This window comes from Pseudonaja textilis, chromosome 1 (genome assembly GCF_049901715.1).
Source record: "Pseudonaja textilis isolate UNSWEBS1 chromosome 1, rPseTex1.2, whole genome shotgun sequence".
NCBI lineage: Eukaryota > Metazoa > Chordata > Lepidosauria > Squamata > Elapidae > Pseudonaja > Pseudonaja textilis.
This window is the reverse complement of record NC_141990.1, coordinates 224392833-224418260: the sequence shown is the minus strand read 5'-3', so window position 1 is coordinate 224418260 and position 25428 is coordinate 224392833. Positions and strand designations below refer to the sequence as shown.

The 25428-nt window shown below is 38.5% G+C and overlaps 3 protein-coding genes across 3 annotated transcripts; all 3 read left to right on the top strand.

The window, feature by feature from the left end:
* Positions 1-4360: 4360 nt before the first annotated feature.
* Positions 4361-5308, top strand: LOC113448808 (olfactory receptor 5J3-like). The gene has a single exon (XM_026719611.2). It carries the CDS (start codon positions 4361-4363, stop codon positions 5306-5308), a length of 948 nt encoding a protein of 315 aa, XP_026575396.2.
* An 8159-nt stretch (positions 5309-13467) lies between these two features.
* LOC113448824 (olfactory receptor 5J3-like) lies at positions 13468-14391 on the top strand. The gene has a single exon (XM_026719635.1). It carries the CDS (start codon positions 13468-13470, stop codon positions 14389-14391), a length of 924 nt encoding a protein of 307 aa, XP_026575420.1.
* Positions 14392-19776: 5385 nt separating this feature from the next.
* Positions 19777-20721, top strand: LOC113448842 (olfactory receptor 10K1-like). The gene has a single exon (XM_026719658.2). The coding sequence runs from the start codon at positions 19777-19779 to the stop codon at positions 20719-20721; it is 945 nt and encodes a 314-aa protein (XP_026575443.1).
* Positions 20722-25428: the final 4707 nt, after the last annotated feature.

The following is a 25428-nucleotide window of genomic DNA, read 5'->3' as shown; positions in this document are numbered from 1 at the left end:
TTCTTAGGTTTCAGCTCCAAGTATTGTAGTGACTGTATACAGGTGATTCCTCTTTTCTCTGTCTTCTCAACTTTGAAGACCATAATTAAAAGACAAACATGCTGAAGGATGCCAATTAGGACAAAACTGGTCACATACTGCTTCCTGGTGGTCAACATAGGATAAACACTGTGTAAAAACAGAGAATCCCCACCTCAGAAAGGAACAGAGAGTAGAACTCATGTGAAACCTTGTACATTACATAATGTATTATGTAACATTCGTACTTTTCTGCTCTGGTAACTTAAAGAAAAATGGACTATAATATCATAACAACTATATTGACTGTAGTTCCTTCCCAGATGCCATCAATTAATTTCCAGGCATCTGTTATTATTTTTCACCCCTCCCCCCCAAATATCTACAGACTGGTTTATTTCACAGATTGTCTCATTCCATGTAAACTGTCCGTCTCTTTGCAGATATGATTATCTAATACTGAGAATCTTCATAGGAACATGTACGGAGAGATTCATTCCTCATTCAAAAGAGAGAAAGAAAAAAAGAAAAAATATTTTTTAAAATGATATAATGCAACAACTGGGATCATTTTGAGATCAATTACAATCCTCTAAATATGTACATCTGGGAGGAACTTTAATTACCATGCTTTAGGGATGTTATTGAGCATTTCATAAGTTTTGATATAAATATTTCAGAAAACCCAGCCTTCAGCCTTATTGCTTGAACTGAATGCTTTTTAAATGCTAATTCCTGCTTAAAGGTAGGCAGTGCATCTTTTATTAGTTTGATTCAATTTTGTCTATTTCTCACAAGCAATCATCAGAATAAAATGATCTATTCAGATTCAAAGTTCATTAGTCATATGTGAGGTATAAAAGGACCTGTAAATAACTTTGCTGCGACAGTGTCTGATTTACTAAACCTATAATGTGCCATATATGACTTGTTCTTTAAGAAGTTTGCACAGATTATACTGACAAAGTCCTCTTCTTATTTAGATGGGCATCATTTTTTCATGCTTCAGCTACAAACTGAATTGGTTCATTTGATTCTGTTGTTTTCAAATGAAGAACATCCTTGGAATTGGCTTGATTTCTTTTCCACTTAGGGTAGGGAAGAGACAAACACATCCCATGAATACTTCTATAATATTTTCATAGTCAAAAGAAAGAAATAGATCATTTTAGATTAAGAACAGCTTTTTTTCCTATTGATAACAATTGTTAATATGACTTCAGGTCATTGTTTATTTTTGACAATTGCATAGATAGATTTTGTTAATGTATATCCCTAATTTCTTCCTTTAGGTCTTCCAATGGTGCATCCATCATTCCTGTAACTGCGTCCATCCACCTTACTGCTGATTGTCCTCTTTTTCTCTTCCCTTCCACCTTTCCAAGCATTACAGCCTTCTCCGGAGAGCTGAATCTTCACAGCATTGCCCAGAGTAGGATAATTTGAGCCTGAACAATTGTGCCTTTCAACCTGGGTTTCCAAGGAACTCCAACCCTAGTATGAATCCTTCAGAGGCCTGAAAAGACCTGCCTCACCACCCAGGCACTGGACTAGGTAGCCCAGGAAAAGTAAGGGCAAGAGGAGTCTATTTGGTGTGATGTTGTGCTTGTAATATGTGGTGTCATGTGGTTGATTTTGTTTTGCATATTCTATTTCTATTTAATATTAATGTGAGCTATTTAGGATTATTTTATATATCATATGCACTATAGAAGTTTCTAAATGAATAAATATTGGATTGCAAAAATAATGGGGGATATTACATAATGCAAAAATAAATAGTTGGACATGAGCTGATTCTGTTTAGAACTCCCAAATGGTGCATATGTCTCAGATACAATATCCTTTAGGAACTGGTTTAAATTTCATTGCTTTTGGAGATTACAAGAAAATGTATATGGGTTTTCAAGTTCATGTCTCTTTTCTTAACTATGTTTATATTTCCTCAAATAAATGTAATTTTATTATATTTATTATGGCTAACATAATATAGCATGTTAGTCAAATCTTTATATCTAATTATTCCCCCATCACATATATACAAAAAACCACCACTCACACAAGATATTATAAACATTATACCTGCATTATACTGAGTACGCAGTTTCTTTGACTTACTAGTTTGGTACTTATTACTTCCATTAATAATAATATTTCCAGAGAAGCTTAGATTTCTTCTGTCATAGGTTGAGTATGGATAGGAACAAAGCCAGAGATACAGACACCACTAACAAGTGAATAGAGAACTATTTGTTACTATATAATTTTAGATATTACAATAATTCTAGGCATATGCGTCTGGGGATATTTGTATGAGAGAGAAAGAGAGAGAGAAAGAGAGAGAGAGAATCAAGTGTATACCTAAGTATGTACACTAACAAAGTCTAACTCTAGGGAATATTAAAATAACTAAATGTCAAAGGAGTAGAATCAAACCTTTACTCCACTCCTTTCCTTGATAATACAAAACTTTTAGTGGCTGGTTTCTTCTCTCCTCTTACATGGATTTACCAAAACCTTAAGAATGCCAGTAACTTCTCCTGTATGCCCAAACCATGAATATATCAAGGTTTATCCTTCTTTACGTGCTTGGTCCAGTTCTAGCGCCTGACCCTCCTGCTTTGTACCATCTACAATCTCTGGCTGTTTTCTTCTTTGGCTCTCTCTTTGCAAATTCCTCCTCTGGTTCCTGGTGCCACAAACTCCTTCCCAGTCTTTGCATCTTTTGACAGGGGATAGTCTGGTTCATGGTTCTCTCAGTCACTGCTTCCTCTCCTCCATCTTCTATTCTGTTACCTCACATTTCCAGCAGCATCTCCTAGAGAATAATACACACAGAAACACACACACATTTGTCTATCTGCTTTGGCTTATTTGCCATTTCTTTCTTTCAAAGCTACATTCCAGTTTGCAGGTGGTTCTAAGAAGTTTAAATGTTTCCCTTCCTTTCTTCTGTAACTGCCTATGTGCCTAAATTTACTCCTGACAGTCAGACCACCAAAGAGAAACTGTGATCTTGAAAATGTCATAACATTTTTCTGTTTCAGGGCAGTTCATCTTTCTATACCATAATGTATTTTAAGCACTGCTATCTATGGTTTTAGTGAGATGATCACCCCACAGATTTGAGGAAACTGTTGTTCTTCTGCAGAACTTAGGTGTGAAAGCAATTGATGAAGTCCCGTGGAGCACAATAGGCTTCATTACATTACAAGGAACTTCATGAACATTGTTTTTGCAATCCAAAGAATTTTTTATTATCTCCAATAACAAAAAAAACCTGTATAATATATCACATATTCAGTTCTCTTAGTCAGGCCAGCTGCATGAACACTTATATTTATAATTAGCTCAATACCCGTGCTTCGCTACAAAACTATGTGATTGGGCTTAGTTTTGGAGGAGGAAAATAAGCGGGGTGGAATATGCCTCTGCCTACCAGAATCCATTGGTATTCATCTGGCTAGTATCCTGTCAGTGTGAGAGTGTGTTGAGGGCTGTTTGGAAACTGAAACAGTATTTGCTGTGTGAGCAAGAAGGAGATAGCAAAGAGGCTAGACGTGGCTTAGCTCAACTGTTCTGTACTAAAGCTAGTTGCTGCAGTGAAACTAAAAGTGAAACTGAACCTCCTCTCCTCTGCTTGTGTTTTGCATTTGGAACATATTTCTTTTCAGGTGAGAAGGGGGAGTAGAACTCCTTAGCATCGGAGTGTGTTAATAATAATATATGAAATACAAATGCTCTGATGGTCATTTCGAAAAATCATTTTTTAGTGAGCACCTAGAAGTCAAGAGGAACATGCGCGCCAAATTTCAAGTTTGTAGGCTTTATGGTTTTGGAGATTTTGTAATGATGCGTGAGTAGTATTTCGCTTTTATATATATAGATATATTACTCTGTGATAACGTTAAACTTCTGAGACAAAAAGTACACTTTCAGTAAGAAATATACTTCAACAAATCTACTGTATTTATTGGAAAATCAAAAATAAATTTAAAAAACCATTAGGGTATATGTTAAAGGCAAAATAATCCTAAATTTAAAATAATTGTATTGACTTTTTGACTGTTGTTGCCAGAATCAAAATGAAATGTTCTCTCAAAGATGTCCTCTTCAAAAAAATAAGATCCCTCTTCTTGCAAGCAGAAAAATGGCATAGCAAAGAGGTAAAGAGAGGAAAACTACAATCTCCTTTCCCCACCCTAATTCATCAATTAAACATTCTCTCATTACAAATCCTATATTCAGGAGAAAGAGAAAATTGAAGCCACCTGCTCAGAGTTCTGCAAACTGTATGTTTTTGAGAAATATTTTTCTTGATTTTCTTCACAGGAAAAAGAGAATGAAACCAATGCCTGGAACAAATTACACTTTGGTGACCAACTTCATTCTTTTTGGACTCAGAGAACACCTGGAAATGCGACAATTGCTCTTTGCAACGTTTTTAACCATCTATATTGCCACTCTGCTCGGGAATCTTGGGGTGATTTTATTAATTTGGATTGTTCCCCAGTTGCATACCCCCATGTACTTCTTTATTAGCAGCCTATCCTTTTTAGATGCCTGTTACTCCACTACCATCACACCTATAATGCTGGTGACCTTTCTGGTGGATAGGAAAACCATATCTTATGCTTCCTGTATCACACAATATTGTTTCTTCGCAATATTTGCCACAACTGAGTTCTTCCTATTGGCTGCTATGGCATATGATCGCTATGTGGCCATCTGCAACCCTTTGCTCTACACTTCAGTGATGACTAAGAGGCTTTGTATCAGATTGATAGTTGGCTCGTATCTATGGGGAGTTGTGAACTCTATGATTCAAACTTGTGGTTTGTTAAGATTGTCCTTTTGTGGCTCCAGCAGCATCAATCACTTTTTCTGTGATGTCACCCAGCTTCTGAAACTGGCTTGCAATGACGTATCTATGAATGAGATGCTGATATTCACTTTTGGCAGTTTGTTTGAAATGTGCACCTTGCTGATCATTATTACTTCTTATATATTCATTATTACTGCAGTTCTGAGGATTCACTCCACAGAAGGGAGGCATAAAGCATTTTCTACCTGTACATCCCATCTCACAGCAGTGGCCATATATCATGGCACTATTCTTTTCATGTACTTCCGGCCCACTTCTAGCTATTCCCTTGACACTGACAAAACAGCATCTGTGTTTTACACAGTAATAATACCCCTGTTGAATCCATTGATCTACAGCCTGAGGAATAAGGATGTAAAATATGCCATGAAAAAGGTGTTTGGAAGAGAACTGGGGTCCCAGTAAATATCTCTTTTACTTTATCTTCAGAGTGAACAAAGAAAAATGGCCACATTTCAGAAAAAAATATGAAGTCTTAACAAAGAATTTCTTAACGTAGATTATATTTCAAAATAAAAACAAACAACAACAAATGATGTAAATTTGATAAAATATCTTTTCCAGAGGAATTTCTGGACATAAATTGCAAGGCAAACAGCAGGGTTGGTAAATGATCTTCCCTGGTCCTTGATTTTGCTTAAAATAACTTAAAGGAGAAAAGAAACATCTTTATAGCCACTCAATAATTTTAAATCTCACTTAGTTTTCCTTCTGCCCTCCTCTCAATCATATATACACTCACAATGCGCAATGAACAATGCACAATGTTATTCTCTCTTTTGAAAGTTTCCAATATTCCATTTTAATTATTCCAACCCACACAGAAACATCTGTTAGCAGAGATCTCTAGTCCTTGGAAAGGCATTTTGAAGATACAGATCTAATGACAGTATGAAAATGGCGTTTTCCTCTCTACATGCTTTTCCATGGAAGAAAGGGTTCTCTCTGAAAATAAGTGTTTGCACTGTAATAAAGAATATCCAATGCAATTGTCTTTTCATAATAGACAGCTTGTAACTCATAGAATAAAGCCATACAGGTAAAACTTGAAAAATTAGAATATTGTGCAAAAGTTCATTTATTTCAGTAATGCAACTTAAAAGGTGAAACTAATCTATGAGATAGACTCATTACATGCAGAGCAAGATAGTTCAAGCCGTGATTTGTCATAATTGTGATGATGATGGCTTACAGCTCATGAAAACCCCAACTCCACAATCTCAGAAAATTAGAATATTACATGCAATCAATAAAACAAGGATTGTACATAGAACAATATCAGACCTCTGAAAAGTATAAGCATGCATATGTACTCAGTACTTGGTTTGGGCCCCTTTTGCAGCAATTACTGCCTCAATGCGGCGTGGCATGGAAACTATCAACCTGTGGTCCTGCTGAGGTGTTCTGGAAGACCAGTATGCTTCAATAGCAGCCTTCAGCTCTTCTGCATTCTTCGGTCTCATGTCTCTCATCTTTCTCTTGGCAATGCCCCATAGATTCTCTATCGGGTTCAGGTCTGGCGAGTTTGCTGGCCAATCAACCACAGTAATCCCACGGTCATTGAACCAGGTTTTGTGCTTTTGGCAGTGTGGGCAGATGCCAAGTCTTGCTGGAAAATGAACTCGGCATCCCCATAAAGCTTGTCTGAGGAAGGAAGCATGAAGTGCTCCAAAATCTCCTGGTAGACGGCTGCATTGACCCTGGACTTAATGAAACACAGTGGACCAACACCAGCAGATGACATGGCTTCCCAAATCAACACAGACTGTGGAAACTTCACACTGGCCTTCAAGCATCTTGCAGTGTGTCCCTCTCCATTCTTCCTCTAGACTCTGGGTCCTTGGTTTCCAAATGAGATGCAAAAGTTGCTCTCATCAGGAAAGAGGACTTTGGACCACTGAGCAACAGACCAGTTCTGTTTTTCTTTAGCCCAGGTAAGACGCTTCTGACGTTGTTCGTTGTTCAGGAGCGGCTTGACAAGAGGAATACGACATTTGAAGCCCATGTCCAGGATTCGTCTGTGTGTGGTGGCTCTTGATGCACTGACAAGCCTCAGTCCACTCCTTGTGAAAGTCCCCAGCACTTTTGAATAGCCTTTTCCTGGCAATCCTCTCCAGGCTGCGGTCATCCCTGCTGCTTGTGCACCTTTTTCTTCCACACTTTTCCTTCCACATAACTTTCTATTAATGTTCTATTAATACAGCACTTTGGGAACATCCAACTTCTTTTGCAATAACCTTTTGAGGCTTTCCCTCCTTATGGAGGGTGTCAATGAGGGTTTTCTGCACAACTGTCAGGTCAGCAGTCTTTCCCATGATTGTGATTCCTACTGAACCAGACTGAGAGACCATTTAAAGGCTCAGGAACCCTTTGCAGATGTTATGGCTTAATTAGCTGATTAGAGTGGGACACTTTGAGCCTAGAATATTGAACCTTTTCACAATATTCTAACTTTCTGAGATTGTGGATTTGCGGATTTCATGAGCTGTAAGCCATAATCACCTCATATATGACAAATCACGGCTTGAACTATCTTGCTTTGCATGTAATGAGTCTATCTCATATATTAGGTTCACCTTTTAAGTTGCATTACTGAAATAAATGAACTTTTGCACGATATTCTAATTTTTTGAGTTTCACCTGTAAAAAAACTGAGAAATTACTAAAAAATATTCCTCAATATTGTTGACCATCTTCTTCCCCATACCATTGTACTTATCATGGTCTCTCATATGCTGCAGTCTTCACATCATCTAGACCAGGGGTGTCCAACCTTTCACCTTCCCTGGGCCACATTAGAAGATGAAAATTTGGTTTGGGCCGCACATAAAATAAAATAACAGTAACGATACCTGATCATCCAAAAAAAACCATAGAAAACATAGTTAACATATTAAATTTATTTGGAAATGAAGTTAGCGAGATGTTTTTATTATTAATTATTTATTAAAAATTATTTATTTTTTATCACAGTTTTTTTATCATGTTTTTTTTTATCATTGTTTATTTTCCGGCCAAATTTTGCGGGGGTGGGGGAGAAAGCTCGCCCGCCTCGCGCCTACCTCTCCTCCTGCAAATGGCCCAGCTGGATGAGGCAGGACTGGAAGGCAGAAGCAGCAGCAGCGACGGGGGCAGAAGCAGCAGCGGTGGCGGGGGCAGAAGCGGAGGTGGCGGGGGCAGAAGCGGCAGCGATGGCAGGGGCAGAAGTGGCAGCGGGGGCAGAAGCGGCGGGGGCAGAAGCGGAGGCAATGGCGGTGGTGGCAACAGCAGGAGGTGGCACTCTGACGGCGCATGCTTTTTCTGTTGCTGCTTGGCCTGGCGCTCGCCTCGCCCTGCCTCGCGCCTGCCTCTCCTCTTCCTCCTCGCTGGCTCTGGCATGAAGGTTGGGGTGGGCACTGGGCCGCATTACAAGGTGACCTGGGCCGCATGCGGCCCTTGGGCCGCAGGTTGGACAAGCCTGATCTAGACTCTCTACTAAGTTGGATTGGAGGGTTGTTATTACATTTGCAGTTCTGAGTTTAGAGAAGCATGGTGGCCTATTTACCTTATTGTCTTCATTGAGTTACTTTGTATTTCTCATGTTAACTCTCTGATACCAAGCTCTGAAAAAATTTCTCGTTTATGCCAAAAAGCATAAACTTAAGGAGAGGTTCCCCATTTCAATAGAACCTGAGTTCTTGTTTTTTTTTTCTTTTAAGCATCTGTAAATCTGTTCCAGAGAAGTAAAAAATTGGAGTGACTTAGAAGCAAAAAGAAATATTACCATTTATATTGGATTGGCACCCACTGTTCTCCACATCAGGGGTCCCCAACCTCTGGTCTGTGGTCCAGTGCCAGACCGCAACCTGTTCAGACCAGGCTGTGCAAGTGATGTGTGAACACGCATGAAATCATCCTTTATCTCCACCCCCTGCTGCCGTCGCCACTTCTGCCAGTCCACCAAGCCAAAAAAGTTGGCAACCCCTGCTGCATATCATTCAGTTTCCCATTCTAAACAGAATTATTGTTTTGCATGTAAAGAGTACAAGAAAACTGCCAATATGTAACTCAGTTTTTTAGGGGAGGGACACTTTGGCAGCATGTCATCAATGTTTATTTGCACCTTTTGATTGCTCATTTGAACTCTAATGACAACTAGACATTTATCATATTATCATATTATGACCTGCAGCCCAATCCCAGTCAAAAGAAGATAACATCAGAAGAATTTAAAAGATAGATCAAAACCAAGCTTAATGCATTCTTACAAGAGTTTTAGAGGATTCCTTAAAACATGATTGGATATTAGGGATTTAGTAATCCAAATTTCCCTGAGCTTGTAGAGTAAAACAATGAATTTAATTTAACTGGTAGTATGTGATCCAAGGGTTCTGGATCACCTTCCCGACTCTGAATCCATTTTGGTTCTTTGGGGTGTGTGATGATTGTAGATCACTCCATGAAGATGAATGCTGTATGGGTGGGATTCCACTGGTATAACAACTGGTTCAGTGATTGCTCACTCCGCATTGTAAAAAGCCCATACTTACCTTCAACTGAAGCCTCTGTGAATAAAACAGCTGAGGGATGGCAAACCACTCTGATGTGTCAATCAGCTGAGCTCTAAACAAAGGAAATAAAGGACAGGAAAGAGCAGGGGCAGACGGGTGGGCCCATATGCTCATCACAGCGAACCAGTTTGGAGCCAGCTGATCATCGGAACAAGGGGTTTGCCTGAACCAGTCTGAACCGATAGAATCCCACCCCTGGCTGTATATGTTTTGATTGTAGCATTAGCTAAATTTCATGTAAAAATAGTGAGGACATGTGAGAATCCATAGCTCGGATTTGTGTTTTTGCACATTTGGTGATGCCAAACAATATTAGTTTTGTCATTGCAATATCAGATGGGTGTGACCTTCAATTTGAAGATGGAACTCACATGGGGATCTCTGAGGATCTGCATAAATCCAACTTTTATCTAGATCGCACAAAATCCAAGTGAACTACAGTCTTATTTCATTCACAAATTTCACACAAATGTATTCCTTTACATTACCCATTGCCTTTCAAACACAAAGACACTAGCAATCTATATTATAGAAACCATACTGCTGTACAGTATCAGGTTTGGAACAGTAGTGTTACTTTTCTTCATTGATCTGGCACAGAGAATCCTCAGAATGGGGCAAAGTAATTCGATATTAGGAAATTGTGTTGGTTTGTTTTTCTATTTAACAAAAAAATAAGCATCAATTATGAATAATTTAAAAGTAATACAACATTAAAGCTCCCAGGAGGATAGCCTGGAATCATTTCCCTTAAGACTCTGAAGATGAAGTTACTTCAAGGGTGCTATTGGTTCAGCTTATTTAAAGGAATAGATGTCTTTCTGTCCAAAATCATTAAGTCTGTGACCAGCTCGCCTTTTCTGTATAAACCTATACTGAAAAGTGATGCAATCCTTCGAAGGACTAGGTCAATTGGCTTCTTACATTCATTTGGGATAGTGTTAGTGATAAAAAAATTATTTCTGGATTGCCTTTACATTGCTTATAGTGCTGTGAAATACAAGAACATAGAGAAAAAGTAATTGAATATTTTCAGGATAATAGTCTATGAAGATCAGATGCCTATGATGCCTAAAGAGCAAAAACTGAAAAAAAATCCAGCAAAGCTACTGGGATTCTTCAATTTAAAATATTGTTTGTGTGGTAGCAAATAGCATCTAAAAGCTGAAATGAACATCATTTTGGCTGTTGCAAATGCCCAAGGCTACCTTTGCAAAGGTTGGTATTTATTTTCTTATTTTTAAGAGTTAAGGTATTTTTTATGCATAAGGAATAATTTTCAGAACCAAATTAGAAAGGATTCTTAGCTACTCTGCATCTGGTAAAGGGGTGGGATTCTACTAGCTCGCACCTATTCATTAGAACTGGTGGTTAACATTCTAAGCAGTTCAGAGAACCGGCTGTTAGAATAAATTACTAGCCTAATCCTGTAAGGAAGGCAGGAAGGAAACATTCTGGTGTTGCTTACAGAAACTGCCTCTCTGTTAACCCTTATTTCATTCTTGGCAGGACTAGACTTCCTGTCTCAGGAATGTCTCTGGAGTTTTTTTCCCCCTCCTTTGCTGGTACTTTGCTTGTGTGGAGTGACCATTCAAAGTTACAATGGCACTGAAAAAAGTGACTTATGACTGTTTTTCACACTTATGACTGTTGCGGCATCCCAACAGTCATGAGAAGCCAGGCGAGGAGATGCGTGCCTCAATGTTAGTGATGTTGAGTTCGTTACGCCCAGCCAGTCACATGACCACCAACCTAAGCCATGCCCACAGAACCGGTTGTTAAAAAATTTGAATCCCACCCCTGATCTGGTATATCCTTCAAATGTTCTTTAAGCATTCTTCTTTCAGTGGTGAATTAAATTTTCAGCCCAATTTGCAAAGAGAGCGGAGGAGGGAGAGGGAGAGGGAGACTAGAAGAACTTAAATAGAAATGTGCTATATTTATTCTGGAAAGGGGGAAGAGGAATAGAATATAGAATAGAATATAGAATTCTTTATTGGCCAAGTGTGATTGGACACACAAGGAATTTGTCTTGGTGCAAATGCTCTCAGTGTACATAAAAGAAAAGATACATTTGTCAAGAGTCAAGAATCATAAGGTGCAACACTTAATGATAGTTATAGGTCACGATAAGCAATCAAATTACACTAGGAAACAGTCAGTATAAATCATAAGGATACAAGCAACAAAGTTACAGTCATACTGTCACAAGTGGGAGGAGATGGGTGACAGGAACGATGAGAAAATTAATAGTAACACAAATTTAGTAAATAGTTGGACAGTGTTTATTTAGAAAGGAAAAAGAATATTGTTCTTGACCCTACCACTTTGGAATACAAATATTGCCCAGTCTAGATCACCTTGTCCAATGGGTTATAATTACATTTAACAAATGTAGGCAGAAGATTGTGATAGCCATAAGGCATCCACTAGATCCATCTTCTTCTGCAATCTCTGCTCTCCAACTTTGCACCCTCACTCTATGGTTGTTTGTTTGATCACCTTCAGCAATGAGCCTTTTCTAAAAGTTATTCTGCTCAGTGTGATCCTTCTGGAAGTACTTAAAAAATTAGTTTATTTTACTTTAGTTAACATTCAAGTATTTGACAGCCTATCTAAGAGGTGTTAGGTCCCCCATAAAGGAGTCTATCTGCTTTATGTATAGTTTATACAATTCTATTTCTGGGCAGGAACCTCAGGAAAACTTAATGTGGAGCAAATGCTCTGAGGATTTTTACTTGCTTCCTTAGCTCATATATTTTCATTTGAATCCCAGAATCCTCTGACTCACACAGTAACAGAGTAGTGATCTAGGATTTCTAGGCATAATTTATTTGGGATTGTGGGGAGATGTAATTCACCTGGAACAACTGGAATGATTTATATCATTTAATTAATCTTCTTAATGTATAACAATATGTTAATGTTAATCAGAAAAAAACACTTCAAACAATGCATGCGATAAATCTACAATGAAGGACAAATCTTCAAAAGAAGCTGAGGAAGTTGAAGCTGCCCAATACTCAAAGGATCCAGGTAATCATTAATCATTTGTACTGTCTTAACTTGCTGTAGCTATAATGCTAAAAGCAACTGCAGTTAAAATCTTCTGGTGACTTTTATTTTTTCCCCACAAAACCCATGCAGGTTTGGGAAAAAATCCTTTAGAAAAATGCCAATCATTAGGAAAATCACCTAAATTATATCCTATGCTATTTGAACAAAAGGCAACATGCCTTGCTTTGTGTCCTTCCCTTGCAGCTGTCTATATTTCTTGAAAAACCTCTTCAAATGATTCAGAAGGACCATTTCAACGTTGTGAGTTGTGTGGTTTTTCAAGAGAGCAATGGGGAGAAACGTACATCCAGTATAAGAAATAATGCAAAATTGTTTTACATAGTTGTTGGTTAATTTCTGTTTCTTACTACAATCGTGTAAGACACCATCAACAATATGTGAACAGCTTGCCCTCCAAAGTTGTGAGAGCGCCATCACTTGGGACTTTCAAGAAGAGATTGGACTGCCATTTGTCAGAAATGGTGTAGAGTCTCCCTAGATGACCTACAAGGTCTGTTCCAACTCTGATGATTTGTTATCTGGTTCATCTGGACTTCTAGAAAGGCTTTTTGAAGAATAGGAGCTCCAAGAGGAGAAAGGGGAAAACATGATCTTTTGCATAAGCAGATTTCTCCATCCACCAAGCATTTTTCACTCAGATTCAACCTGTTTGTATGGAAGGTATTTTTGTTTGAAAAATACCTCTCACACAAACAGGATCTTCCAAAAATTCTGTATCTCATTTAAAAATCCAATTTTCCACTAGGATGCCAATTCCAAGCTGGCTGCCTAAAGTTGAGTTAACTGATGCCACCATGATCGCTCAACATTGATTTTTTTGTAGTCTGTGTGAGTACCGAAGGCTTTCTGCTTGCAGTAATGGCATATGACCAATAGAGTTGTTCTACAGCCTTTCTCTTTGCAGGTGCCGTTCCAGGTGGTCACCTCTAACTGATCATGAACAATAACACCATGGTAACTGAATTCATGCTTCTTGGGCTAACAGACAAGCTGGCATTTGAAGTGCTCCTCTTCATGATATTTTTCCTGATCTATTTTCTGACTCTGGCTGGGAACATGGGAATGGTGGTATTGATCAGAATCAGTCCCCGGCTTCATACCCCAATGTACTTCTTCCTCAGCAATCTGTCTATAGTTGACATCTGCTACTCTTCCATCTTTGCACCAAGGCTCTTGATGAATCTAGCACGATTTAAAACTGTTTCATATGCTGGATGCATCACCCAACATTGCTTTTTTGTAGTCTTTGTGAGTACCGAGGGCTTTCTGCTTGCAGTGATGGCATATGACCGCTATGTAGCCATTTGTAAGCCATTGTTCTATACCACTATGATGTCCAAAAGGGTCTATGTCCTGCTAGTAGCAGGTTCATACCTAGGGGGAATAGTGAATTCCCTCACCCACACTTCTGGCTTGCTTATGGTGTCGTTCTGTGCCCCAGGTGTAATTAACCACTTCTTCTGTGACACGCCAGCTATGTTGAAAGTTTCATGCAGTGATACCCATACTAATGAAGTTATATTGGTCACCTTCTCTGGAATAATTGCTGTTTCTACTCTCCTGATAATTATAATCTCCTACCTATGTATCTTGACTAGTATCATAAAGATGCATTCTTCTGGGAATAGATACAAAGCTTTTTCCACCTGTGCTTCCCACCTAACAGCAGTCACCATGTTCTACGGGCCAGTTAGTTTAAGCCATTTGCAACTCAGTTCTATGTACATTCAGCAACAAGAGAAGATCTCAGCTGTATTCTACACTCTGATAGTCCCAATGCTGAATCCTGTGATCTACAGTTTGAGGAACAAAGAGGTAAAAGATGCCTTGAAGAAAATGATTACTTGTCAAAAAGAATAAAGTTTTTGCTGCCCTGTGATGGTTTAGAATCATTTTGTAATCTTATGAGGGACTCTCGTTGTAAAATTGGAAGGAAACTGTTAGTTTATTCAATCTACAGATATGATTCTCCTAATTAAAAAAATAAATTGAAACTCAATCAGTGAGGAAAATTCCAATTACAAATATTTTGCTTATGCTAGCAGATTCTACCTAGGTATACAGAATGTTTACATATAACAAAGAAGGAAGGAAGGAAGGATGTCTCCTCCTGTGATTTCCACACACACCCTTTTTTAAACATCTACCACTTATAATTTATAATAATGTCTCCCATCTGCCAAAATAGGGAGAAATAAATTATTTTTTTTAAATAATTAAAACTACACATTCATTCCTGTGAGTTCTCTCCAGCAACTGACTATTTCATTCCCCACTCATCCTCTGAAATGATGGAGCTAAAAAAGCAGTCAAAATGAAACATTTGAATCTCGTTCTTCACACAAGCAAAGTAAACACACAAACCTGTTTATAGTTATTTGTTTAATCAATTTATACAGCTCACCCATCTCACAATTGTGATGTTATGCATGGGGATAAAACAAAACAAAAAACTTACAATAAGAAAAGAAAAGAAGTCATAGCAGCCAAAGATCAACCCAACTCCAGTCATGCTTGTAGTAGGAAGCAGCCAGTCCTTCTAAATGAATCTAGAACCACTGCCTAATGGATCAAGTATGTCTATATTAGTGATTTAAAATACTTGGGGAAATTGACCATTACAGAATTTCCTAGGCTGAAATACAAGTTTCGAATAAATGGAGATTCAGAGGAAATTAACATCAAGTAATGTTGCTTCTCAGGTCTTGCAAGCCATTGCTTACAGCACAGTCTTAAAACCATTTTAATTTCATTGCAGTTTATGCCCATATAAATGTATATAATATTGTAGCCTTTTGAGAACAGGAAAAATCATGCAGGGTGATATACCAGCATTTCCCTGAAGGTCTGGACAGCAGGGATTCTATATGACTTGAGACTCATTAGTTTTGATGATTTATTGGTCCACCCAGTGCAGATCTTAGCTGGTCATGAACCCTCTCCCAAAATGATATTATTATGATTTCAGAAACCTATTTACGAACTCCACTTTTGATGATTAACAAACCTAATGGAGTAACCCTGACCCCAATTTTATCACTATTGATTATAGATAACCCTAGATCATTCATAGCCCGACTTTCTGGGGCTTGTTTTGTTTAGTTGTTTTTTTGAGAATTTTAAATATAATGAACATAGCAAACAAAAGTCTATTTGAGCAGTTCTGAAGTAAATAAAAAATGGAAAATTATTAAGCTGTCTTTTAAAAACATTTTTGGTTGCTACTTTAAATACAGGTATTTAAATGAGCATAGCAGCCAGTGGTGGGATTCAAATTTTTTTACTACCGGTTCTATGGGCATGGCTTGGTGGGCATGGCAGGGCAAGGATACTATAAAATCTCCAGTCAGAGATGGTATTTGTCAGTTCTCTGAACTACTCAACATTTCCTCTACTGGTTCTCCAGAACTGGTCAGAACCTGCTGAATACCACCTCTGATAGCAGCCATATTCTATTTGAGGTGATTTAAAGTAAGCCCCAATGAACAGTTTGTACAAGCCTTATGACACTTAGCAAGAATTTTAAAAAAATCGGATGTGCCTTTTATAAGTAAAAAATTGTATTACTGCCTTTAGATGGCTATTGCCTGACCTAGAAAAAGTTAGTCATGTTCTCCATATAATAGTCGATACGTATGGCACACAGAGAGAATTTTAGAATAGATTAGATTAGAATTCTTTATTGACCAAGTGTACACACAGTGGGGAGAGAGACTAGAAGAACTTAAATAGAAATGTGCTATATTTATTCTGGAAAGGGGGAAGAGGAATAGAATATAGAATAGAATGTAGAATTCTTTATTGGCCAAGTGTGATTGGACACACAAGCAATTTGTCTTGGTGCAAATGCTCTCAATATACATAAAAGAAAAGATACATTCATCAAGAGTCAAGAATCATAAAGTACACTTAATAATAGTCATAGGGTACAATAAGCAATCAAATCATACTAGGAAACAGTCAATACAAATCGTAAGGATACAAGTGACAATGACTCATCCCCTCCCACTTGTGACATACAGTCACAAGTGGGAGGGGATGAGTGATAAGGAATGATGAGAAGATTAATAGTAATAGTAATGCAGACTTTGTAAATAGTTGGAGAGTATTGAGGGAATTATTTGTTTAGCAGAGTGATGGCATTCATGTGCTGTCCAGACAGTTTAGAGTTAATGGGATTTGGGATAGTTACTTAGGAATTGTGAGCTGTCCCCTTAAGGGAATGCATCATGGTAAATGTAGTAAAGGTATCCTGGGAAATGTAGTCCATGTCATGTGACCACATCTGTAATCCTGATTGGTCACTATATTGACCCTTGTTGGGTTGGGGGAGGCTCCCTCACTCTTGCCTGTAACCACCATACCATACCATGCTTCCAATCATCATGGGGTTGAGACTTTTTTATCTTTCTATACTACAAGACAGATATGCAAAGGATTGGACATTAAGAAGAACTTTGTCACAAATGTGAGTTATGGGGATACCTGATGTATCACTAAAAAAGATTTTGTTATGGATGTTTTGTGGAGTTATTCTGTCTGCTTTATACCATCCAGAGAATAATAAGCAGAACATTTTGGGGAAAAACTGTCCTTGTGTCTAGTTGTTCTGGTATGCAGTGCTCTATAGTGTCGTTTTGAGGGTAGAAGTTGAAATAGTTTATATCTGGGATGTGAGAGGTCTGTAAATATTTTCACAGCTCCCTTTTTGACTCGTGCAGTATAGAGGTCCTCGATTGAAGGCAGGTTGGTACGAATTGTTTTTTTCTGCAGTCCTAATTATCCTCAGAAGTCTGTATCTGTCCTGTTGGGTTGCAGAACCAAACCAGACAATTATAGAGGTGCAGGTGACAGACTCAATAATTCCTCTGTAGAACTGAATCAGCAGCTCTTTGGGAAGTTTGAGCTTTCTGAGTTGGCACGGAAAGAACATTCTTTGTTGTGCCTTTTTGATGACGCTTTTGATGTTAAGTGTTCATTTTAGGTCTTGTGATATGATAATTTGAAGGTCTTTACTGTTGATACTGTGTTGTCTAGTATTGTAAGAGGTGGTAGTATGGGAGGGTTTCTTCTAAAGTCTACCATGATTTCTACAGTTTTGAGGTTATTTATTTATTTATTTATTCACTCATTCATTTTTGTATCTATTTATTATTTTTACAAATAACTCAAGGCAACTTCTTCCTCTTATTTTCCTCCCCTTTGAGGTGAGTTGGGCTGAGCATGAGTGGCTGTCTCAAAGTCATCCAGCTGTTTTTCATGCCTAAGGCTGAATTAGAACTCTGTCTCCTCATTTCTAGTCCAGCACCTTCACCACTATACCAAAAAGTATGCCTTGCGTCATCATCATCATCATCATCATCATCATCATCGTCATCATCATCCAAATGCCAAATAAAAAATAATTACACTGCTGTACACTTGATACATATATGCTGCATGTACTTCATGTGATCTACAAGGACCTCCAGTTGATTTTTTTTTCAATGACACATTCAACCAGATGTTTAGCCTAGATTTGGCATTTTATCTACCTATCAAGTCTTTCCCAACCACCTGGGATAGGCAGATGCTGCAGTTTGATGGTGTTAATGGTATCATTGCAGAATTATTATTATTTATTAAATTTGTGCGCCATCAGACTCTCAAAAAGATTCCAGGTATCTCACAAAAAAGAAATAAGAATAAAACATTAAAGTTAAAAGATGGCAAGTTCAGTGAAGCAAGGAGTCTCACCCTCCCTTGCCAAAGGCCTAGCTGTTCAGAATCTTCAGTGCTTCCTTTAATCCTCACATCCAGGGTGTCTATGCAGTGCTTCGGAGACATTCTGCAAAAATGGCTTAGGGCACACACAGGCATAAAATGCAGCACTTTTCTGCAATCTCTTAGAAGTTGTTGCTACAGGGTTTTTCTAGGTTGCATGGCTGTGCTCTGCACCTGCTGTGTAGTCTCAGGAAAAGATGCAAAGGCTTTGGGGGTTGCAGGAAAGTGATGCATTCATGTTCTGCAATGCTCCAATGTACTCTGTTTCCAGTCACCACAAAGCTAAACTGGAGCCTATTTTTGAGAAAGAGCTGTCTTGGCTTGATATAGATGGATACTTGTAATATTTCATTGTATCACTGATATTTTATTTGGTTTGTTATTTGCTTGTCATACATTTGTTGACGAAGCCTTGAGATTAAATCTAACTTTTCAATAAACAAGTAATTAGTTCTGGTTAACTTTAGTTTATAGCATCTATAATTTTGTTTCTTGAAAAGGCTTAATTTGCTATACTGGGAGGAGGCTCAACTCTTTTAGCCATTTAACAAGGAGAAACCAAGGGAATACACTATAGTATTTTGCCCAACAAAGAAAAAATCTTCATGCTTCTAAAGATAAATTATGTTTTCCTAATGTGAACTCACTTATGTTATCAAGGGAACATATTCCCAAAGAGTAAATCAGTATCTTTGTGAATCTTAATAAAATTGAATACAGGTTTGTTGTAAATGAAGCTTTGAAGATAGCATGAATATATCTGCATCAGCCTCTAATATGGGCTAGTGGCTGGATCCGGCACCTTTATCCCTGTTTCTGTGATCAAGTCAAAAATATCATTAGCAAATTGAGAAGAGTTGTTTCATAAAACCTGATGAAAAACAATGGAGAACCAGGGATCTTTTCAGGATGGAGGTGTGTGGCACTGTTGGTAATCAGTACGAAGCATCGTTCTGTTACCAGATGTATATTTTAAAAGCCTGAAAAGAAAGCAGTTAGTGTAAGTTGGGCTCGGTCTCATCAAGTTTTTTTTAGAATGCCACTAAACTTCAGAAAACAAATGGGGGAAAGATTGTGTCTATGGTAGTAGTATTTCTTTTTTTCTTTTTCTTTTTTGCATAGGTAACTGAAGCAGGAATGTTGTACATGGATACTTAGGACCAGTAGCTACATGAAGAGGAAATATTAAGAATGTGGGTGAGATGGTATTAGCTATCATCTGAATGCCACTCAGCTTCTCATATTATTTTACTTTATGTTACTATTTGTCCACATTATGGGAAAGGAAAGCTATTTTACCTGATGTCTTTGCTGTCATATAGTGGATTGCTTGTTTCATGCATGCTTACCTTTTCTATGAAAACCCTAAACTAAAACAAAGATCAAATTTAATTTCATTTGAGATGACTAGAGGATCATCCTATGACTTATAAATATCTTCCCCACTTATTTCTTGACAATCTGGACCATGTTACATCTGGTATGAAAAATAATAATGACAGCTCAGTGAATGATTTTCTGCTGCTGGGCTTTTCCATCCTTGGAAAGAAACCAACTTTACTTTTTGTGATTTTCTCCCTCACCTATGGCACCATCCTGACCTTCAACGTGACTATCATGTCAGTCATATTGCTTGACCGGGCTCTACATTGTCCGATGTACTTTTTACTTTTTGCATTATCTGTCTCAGAAACCTGTACTACCTTTGTCACCATCCCCAAACTTCTTTTCATTCTGTTAACCGACAGACAGTCCATTTCCTTCATTGGATGTGCCATGCAGATGTTTTGCTTTTTTAGTTTGTCAGCCAACAACTGTTTCCTGTTAGTTGCTATGTCTTATGATCGGTATGCAGCAATTTGCTACCCACTTCAGTACCAGGTTCTGATGGAGAAAAAGGTTTGCATCAAGCTAGTAGCTGCATCGTGTCTAGCAGGATGCTATATATCTTTAGTTATTTGCATCCTTATTTTCAGGTTGCCTTTTTGTGGGCCAAAAGAAATCCAACATTTTTTCTGTGACATTTCACCTGTGCTGAACCTGACTTGTACTGACACTTACCTGACATATCTGGTGGTGGTCCTTTTATCTGCTGTTGTTTTGCTGGGCACAGTCCTATTGATCTCTGTTTCATATGCCTATATTATTTCTGCTATCCTAAGGATCTCCTCCAGTTTGGGAAGAAAAAAAATGTTCTCCACCTGTGCTTCCCATCTCACTGTGGTGATCACCCACTTCAGTTGTGCTTGTTTTGTGTATCTGAGACCTAAGTCCGCTTCCTCGCCAGGTCAAGACACGTGGATCTCAACTCTTTTTGTCTTTATAACCCCTTTGATGAACCCTTTGATTTATACCTTGAGAAATAAAGACGTTAAATTATCCATTCAAAAACTGCTAAGGAGTTTGTTTTGTCATCAGAGACGCTAAACAGAAGAAGTGATTTTGTTTTCATTTAATGGGAAGTGAAGGCATCTTAATGTCTGAGGAGGCAAGGCAATGGCATATGTTGGAAAAGGTTTAATAGAGAACAGTGAGAAGAGAGACAGGTATTATCAATGCTTAAATGCGGTCTTTAGAGCAAAAGTCAGTATTGAGCATATGATTTAGGTTTAACACTTTCTCTGTTAAGACCCTAACAAATAATCCCATTCTGGGAAAAGGTCTGGAGTAGAAACAACAAAATTACAAAATCGACAACTTACAAGGAAAATGCCTACAAGATGTTTTACAGATGGCACCTTCCCCCATCAAGATTAGTGAAAATGCGCCCCAACATGAGTCTGAATTGCTAGAAATGTAAAAAAAAAGGAGGGAACTTTCTTCCATATGTGGTGGTCTTGCATAGAGGCTCAAAAATACTGGCAGAAAATTAGAAAATGGTTGGAGGAAATGACAATAGAACAGACTGAATTGAAACCAGAATTCTTTTTATTAGGGATTTTTAATAAACAACTCTCAAAAAAAGTGAAGTACACAACAATACATATTTTGACAGCGGCCAGACTGGCCTTTGCACAATGTTGGAAGCAACCTCATATTCCATCAGAGGAAATGATTATTCAAAAAATAGCAAACTGTGCAGAGATGAACAGATTAACTTTGGCATTAAAAGGAAAAGATACATCAATGCATTATGACAGCTGGGACTGCTGGTATGAATGGATGGAACAAAGATCGAGTAAACAACAAAGGGCAAAAGAAAATAGGTTATAATCATAGTAGTGTATATGTATATATATGTGTGTGTGTGTGTGTGTATTCGCACAAGGAGTAATTGTATAGAGGGTACACAATAAGGTTGAAAAGAAAGTCCCACAAACTGTTGAGGACGAAACAGTTTTTAACTGTCTCCTGAATTTTCTTTTTAACTTTTTCTTCTTTATTTCTTTTTTTCTCTTTCACATTTATGTATGTTTGTCTGTTTTCATTGTAAAATTAATAAAGTTTATTTTAAAAAAAACAAATAATCCCATTCTTTCTCTCTCAAACAACTTCACAACCATACATGGACATATACATCAGTGGTGGTATTCAAGTAAAGTTGCCACTGGTTTGGTGGGCATGGCTTGGTGGCTGCGCTTTGCACGCATGCACATTTTGCTTGCACGTGTGCAGCAAACATGCACTTTGTGCAGGTGCACAGGCATTCTAACTTTCCTCCTGCAAGCCTGCATGATGCTGGTCACTACAGCAGCTGCCGTGCGGCGCTATTCTGCGCCGCGCAAATCAGCTACGCTTTGAATTCTGGCCATAAAAGTGAGCATGGGAGCCCGGGCGGGCGGGTGGACCAAACACAGGGCAGCAAAGAGAACCGGTTCGGTCTCCACTGCTCATCACTGCTACCGGCTCTCCAGAACCAGGCAGAACCAGTTGAATACCACCACTGGTATACATGCGCTGGAACTGCTACTTAGCCTGGAAATTAATCTTATAAAATTGCATACTGCAGGAGAGAAAAAACACCTTCTGCAAAGAAGAGCAACACGGATGATTAGGGGACTGAAGGCTAAAACATGAAGAACAGTTACATGGTTGCAGGTATGTCTAGTTTAATGAAAAGAGGTTATATAATAGCAGTGTTTCAATATCTCAGCGGCTGCCACAAAGAAGTGGGGCTCAAACTATTTTTCAATGCAGCTGAAGGCAAGACAAGAAGCAATGGATGGAAAGTAATTAAGGAGAGAACCAACCTATAACTAAGGAGAAATTTCTTGACAGAACAATTAATCAGTGGAGTGAAGTTGCCTCTAGAATTTTTTGGTGTTTCAACACTAGTGATTTTAAAGAAGAGACCGGACAAACATTTGTCTGCAATGAAATTGGGTGTCCTGCTTGAGAAGGGAATTGAACTAGAAGACCTCCAAGATCCCTTCAAACTCTGTTATTCTATTCAACATCCTAATTAAAATCTTCTATTGGCCTTTATTTTCATTAGATGTTGATTAGATGTAATTTTGAATAATAAAATACTTTTGCTTGCCAGCTGAACTTTTCATAGTTTTGCATTTCAACAATAAACACTATTTCTGTCCACCATCATATGATGATTTATGCTAAAAGACTCTCTTCATGTATATATTAGTTTAAAAATCAATGCAATGCTGCAATGGAATGGCTGGACTATCAGCAAGGAGCTGTCACCTCCAGCACCCAGAGGTAATCTATGGAGTAGGCAAACTTGGTGCCCACCAGGATCATAAAAATAGCAAAGAGCACACTGAGGTGAAAATTTTTGTCATCAGAAGCAGCATGAAAGGTTTAATGCACTAGTTAGAGAAAGAATCCTCTTCTGTAAATATAAAGGAGGACTACTAAGCCCATGTTTTTAAAAATCTAGCAAAAAGTCTGTGGAAGAAGCAGAAACTTTACTATTAAACTACAGCACCTAAAATGACAGTTCTAAGCAGTCATTACTGGGGATGCAGTGGCTCAGTGGCTAAGACGCTGAGCTTGTCGATCAGATATCAGACCATTTCGGTGGTTCAAATCCCTAGCGTCGCGTAATGGAGTGAGGTCCCATTACTTGTCCCAGTTTCTACCAACCTAGCAGTTCCAAAGCACATAAAAATAAAAGTACAAAGATAGGGACCACTTTGGTGGGAAAGTAACAGCATTCCGTGCACTTTCAGCGTTTAGTCATGCCAGCCACATGACCCTGGAGACGTCTTCAGATAACGCTGGCTCTTCGGCTTTGTAATGGAGATGAGCACTGCCCCCTAGAGCCGGAAATGACTAGCACATATGTGCAAGGGGAATGTTTACCTTTAAGCAGTCATTAAAACTTCAGAAAGTGCTGAATTAATCATCATGAGACATGTCATATAAAGAGAGTTACCAACACATGTTTTTTCCATGGTTAGGGACACATGACACTGACATTTCTGGATCCAATTTTAATTCCAATCAGTGAACACAAGAGACAATGTTTAAAATATTTGACTATGTACCTATTGTTCATCACATTACACTATTTTTTCTCCTTTATTTATTCATCTTCACACTATGTCTCTGATTCAAAGTCTCTTTTTTAAAAGAAACTGCCCTAATATGATGGAACGTAGTCTGAATTTCCAGGAAGGAGGGGCTACATTCCAGAGAATCAAAAGACAATGAAGTTTAGATACTTTGGTTGGGACAAAGAGAGTTAAACCAGCTCCTCCCTAGAGATTCTCAGAGTGTATCCCTAATGAAGCCTGTAGTTGCTTTAGCTTGACAAGATTTCTGACTATGGGCAAGGAACAATAAAGGAATCTGCTTGGAAGTAGCGTGTACTTATATTTCTTTGTTATTGGGGCCAGACATCTAACTACCTATTGTGATGTATATGCTGAAAATGCTTTTTGTTTGTGGTCATAAACAATTTAAATTCTCATTTGGTGATGTGTTCCCTGGAGTATATAACATGGCTTATACTCTTATGGTTGTTTTTTTTTAACAGAGGGAATCAAAATCATATTTTCCTTTTTGCTTCGCTCCTAATTCACATTTTAAGAGCAGAAAAGGAGGTAATGACAGGATGATCTGCTTGCCTCTGCCTGGAAGCCTGGAGAAAATGTTAGTAGCCTTTTGTGGGCTGAGACCCTAATTTAATTTTATGTAGTCTTCATTAAAAAGTGCATATGGTCAGACTAACACTGCATACTAGCCTCCAGGTAGCATAACCACTTCCCTGTCTGAGCTCCTTGATTCAACTTCTGGATTTACAGTGGACTTTCCCAGAATTAATGGTTCTGGGGGACTTCAATCTACCTTCTCTAGGAATGGGATATGAGGTGTTTCAGGAGTTCATGGCTTAAGAACCATGGGCTTATTCCAGGTCATCCAGAATCAGATACAGACAGGGTAATGGTCACAGTGCAGAATTGGTTCTTGTCAAAGCTTAAATTATGTGATCTGAAACTGGGGGAATTCTTCGCATCTCCCTTTGTCTTGTCCACATCATGCCCTGACTTCCATGGGATTCCCTAGTATCCACTAAATGCTCCACTATAGGGATGCTGGAACCATTGCATTGGTCTGCCTCTAACAATTGAAGAACATGGATGGGTTCCAGTAGGTGCTGGGGATTGTTGCTGTTAGTCTGTTGCAGGATTCATCTGAAGCCTTAGTTGCTGCTTGGAATAAGGGGGTGTGGCTGAGGCATTGGAATCATTGCACCCATGCCTCCTCACCTCTCTGGGGGATCCTTGTCCCACTTGGGGACCCTGCCAAATGAGAGCAGAGGTGCCTAGAGCATCGCTGGCACTCAACGAAGGAAAAACTCAATAGCAAATGAGTCAGAGTCTCTGTCAAGGCCTACCTTGTGATGGTAGGGCAGTGAAACAGCAGTACTTCTCCACCCTTATTGCATCTACAAGTTGCTACCCCTCAGCCCTGTTTTTGGTGATACAAGGCCTCATGAGTAACAGGGACCTGGGGAACCTTTTGCAGAGACATGTGGAAGAATTTTTCAGCATCGATTAAACAAAAGCACTCAAATCATTCTTAACTGGGCCTTGTTGCAGGTTCAGAGGAGATGCCTGGGATTGATTCTTGCCCAGTTACATAGGATTGTTTTTTTATATATATTTTTGAATTGTTGGTTATTGTATACAACCCAGAGTCGGTTCTTCTGAGATGAGTGGCCATTTATAA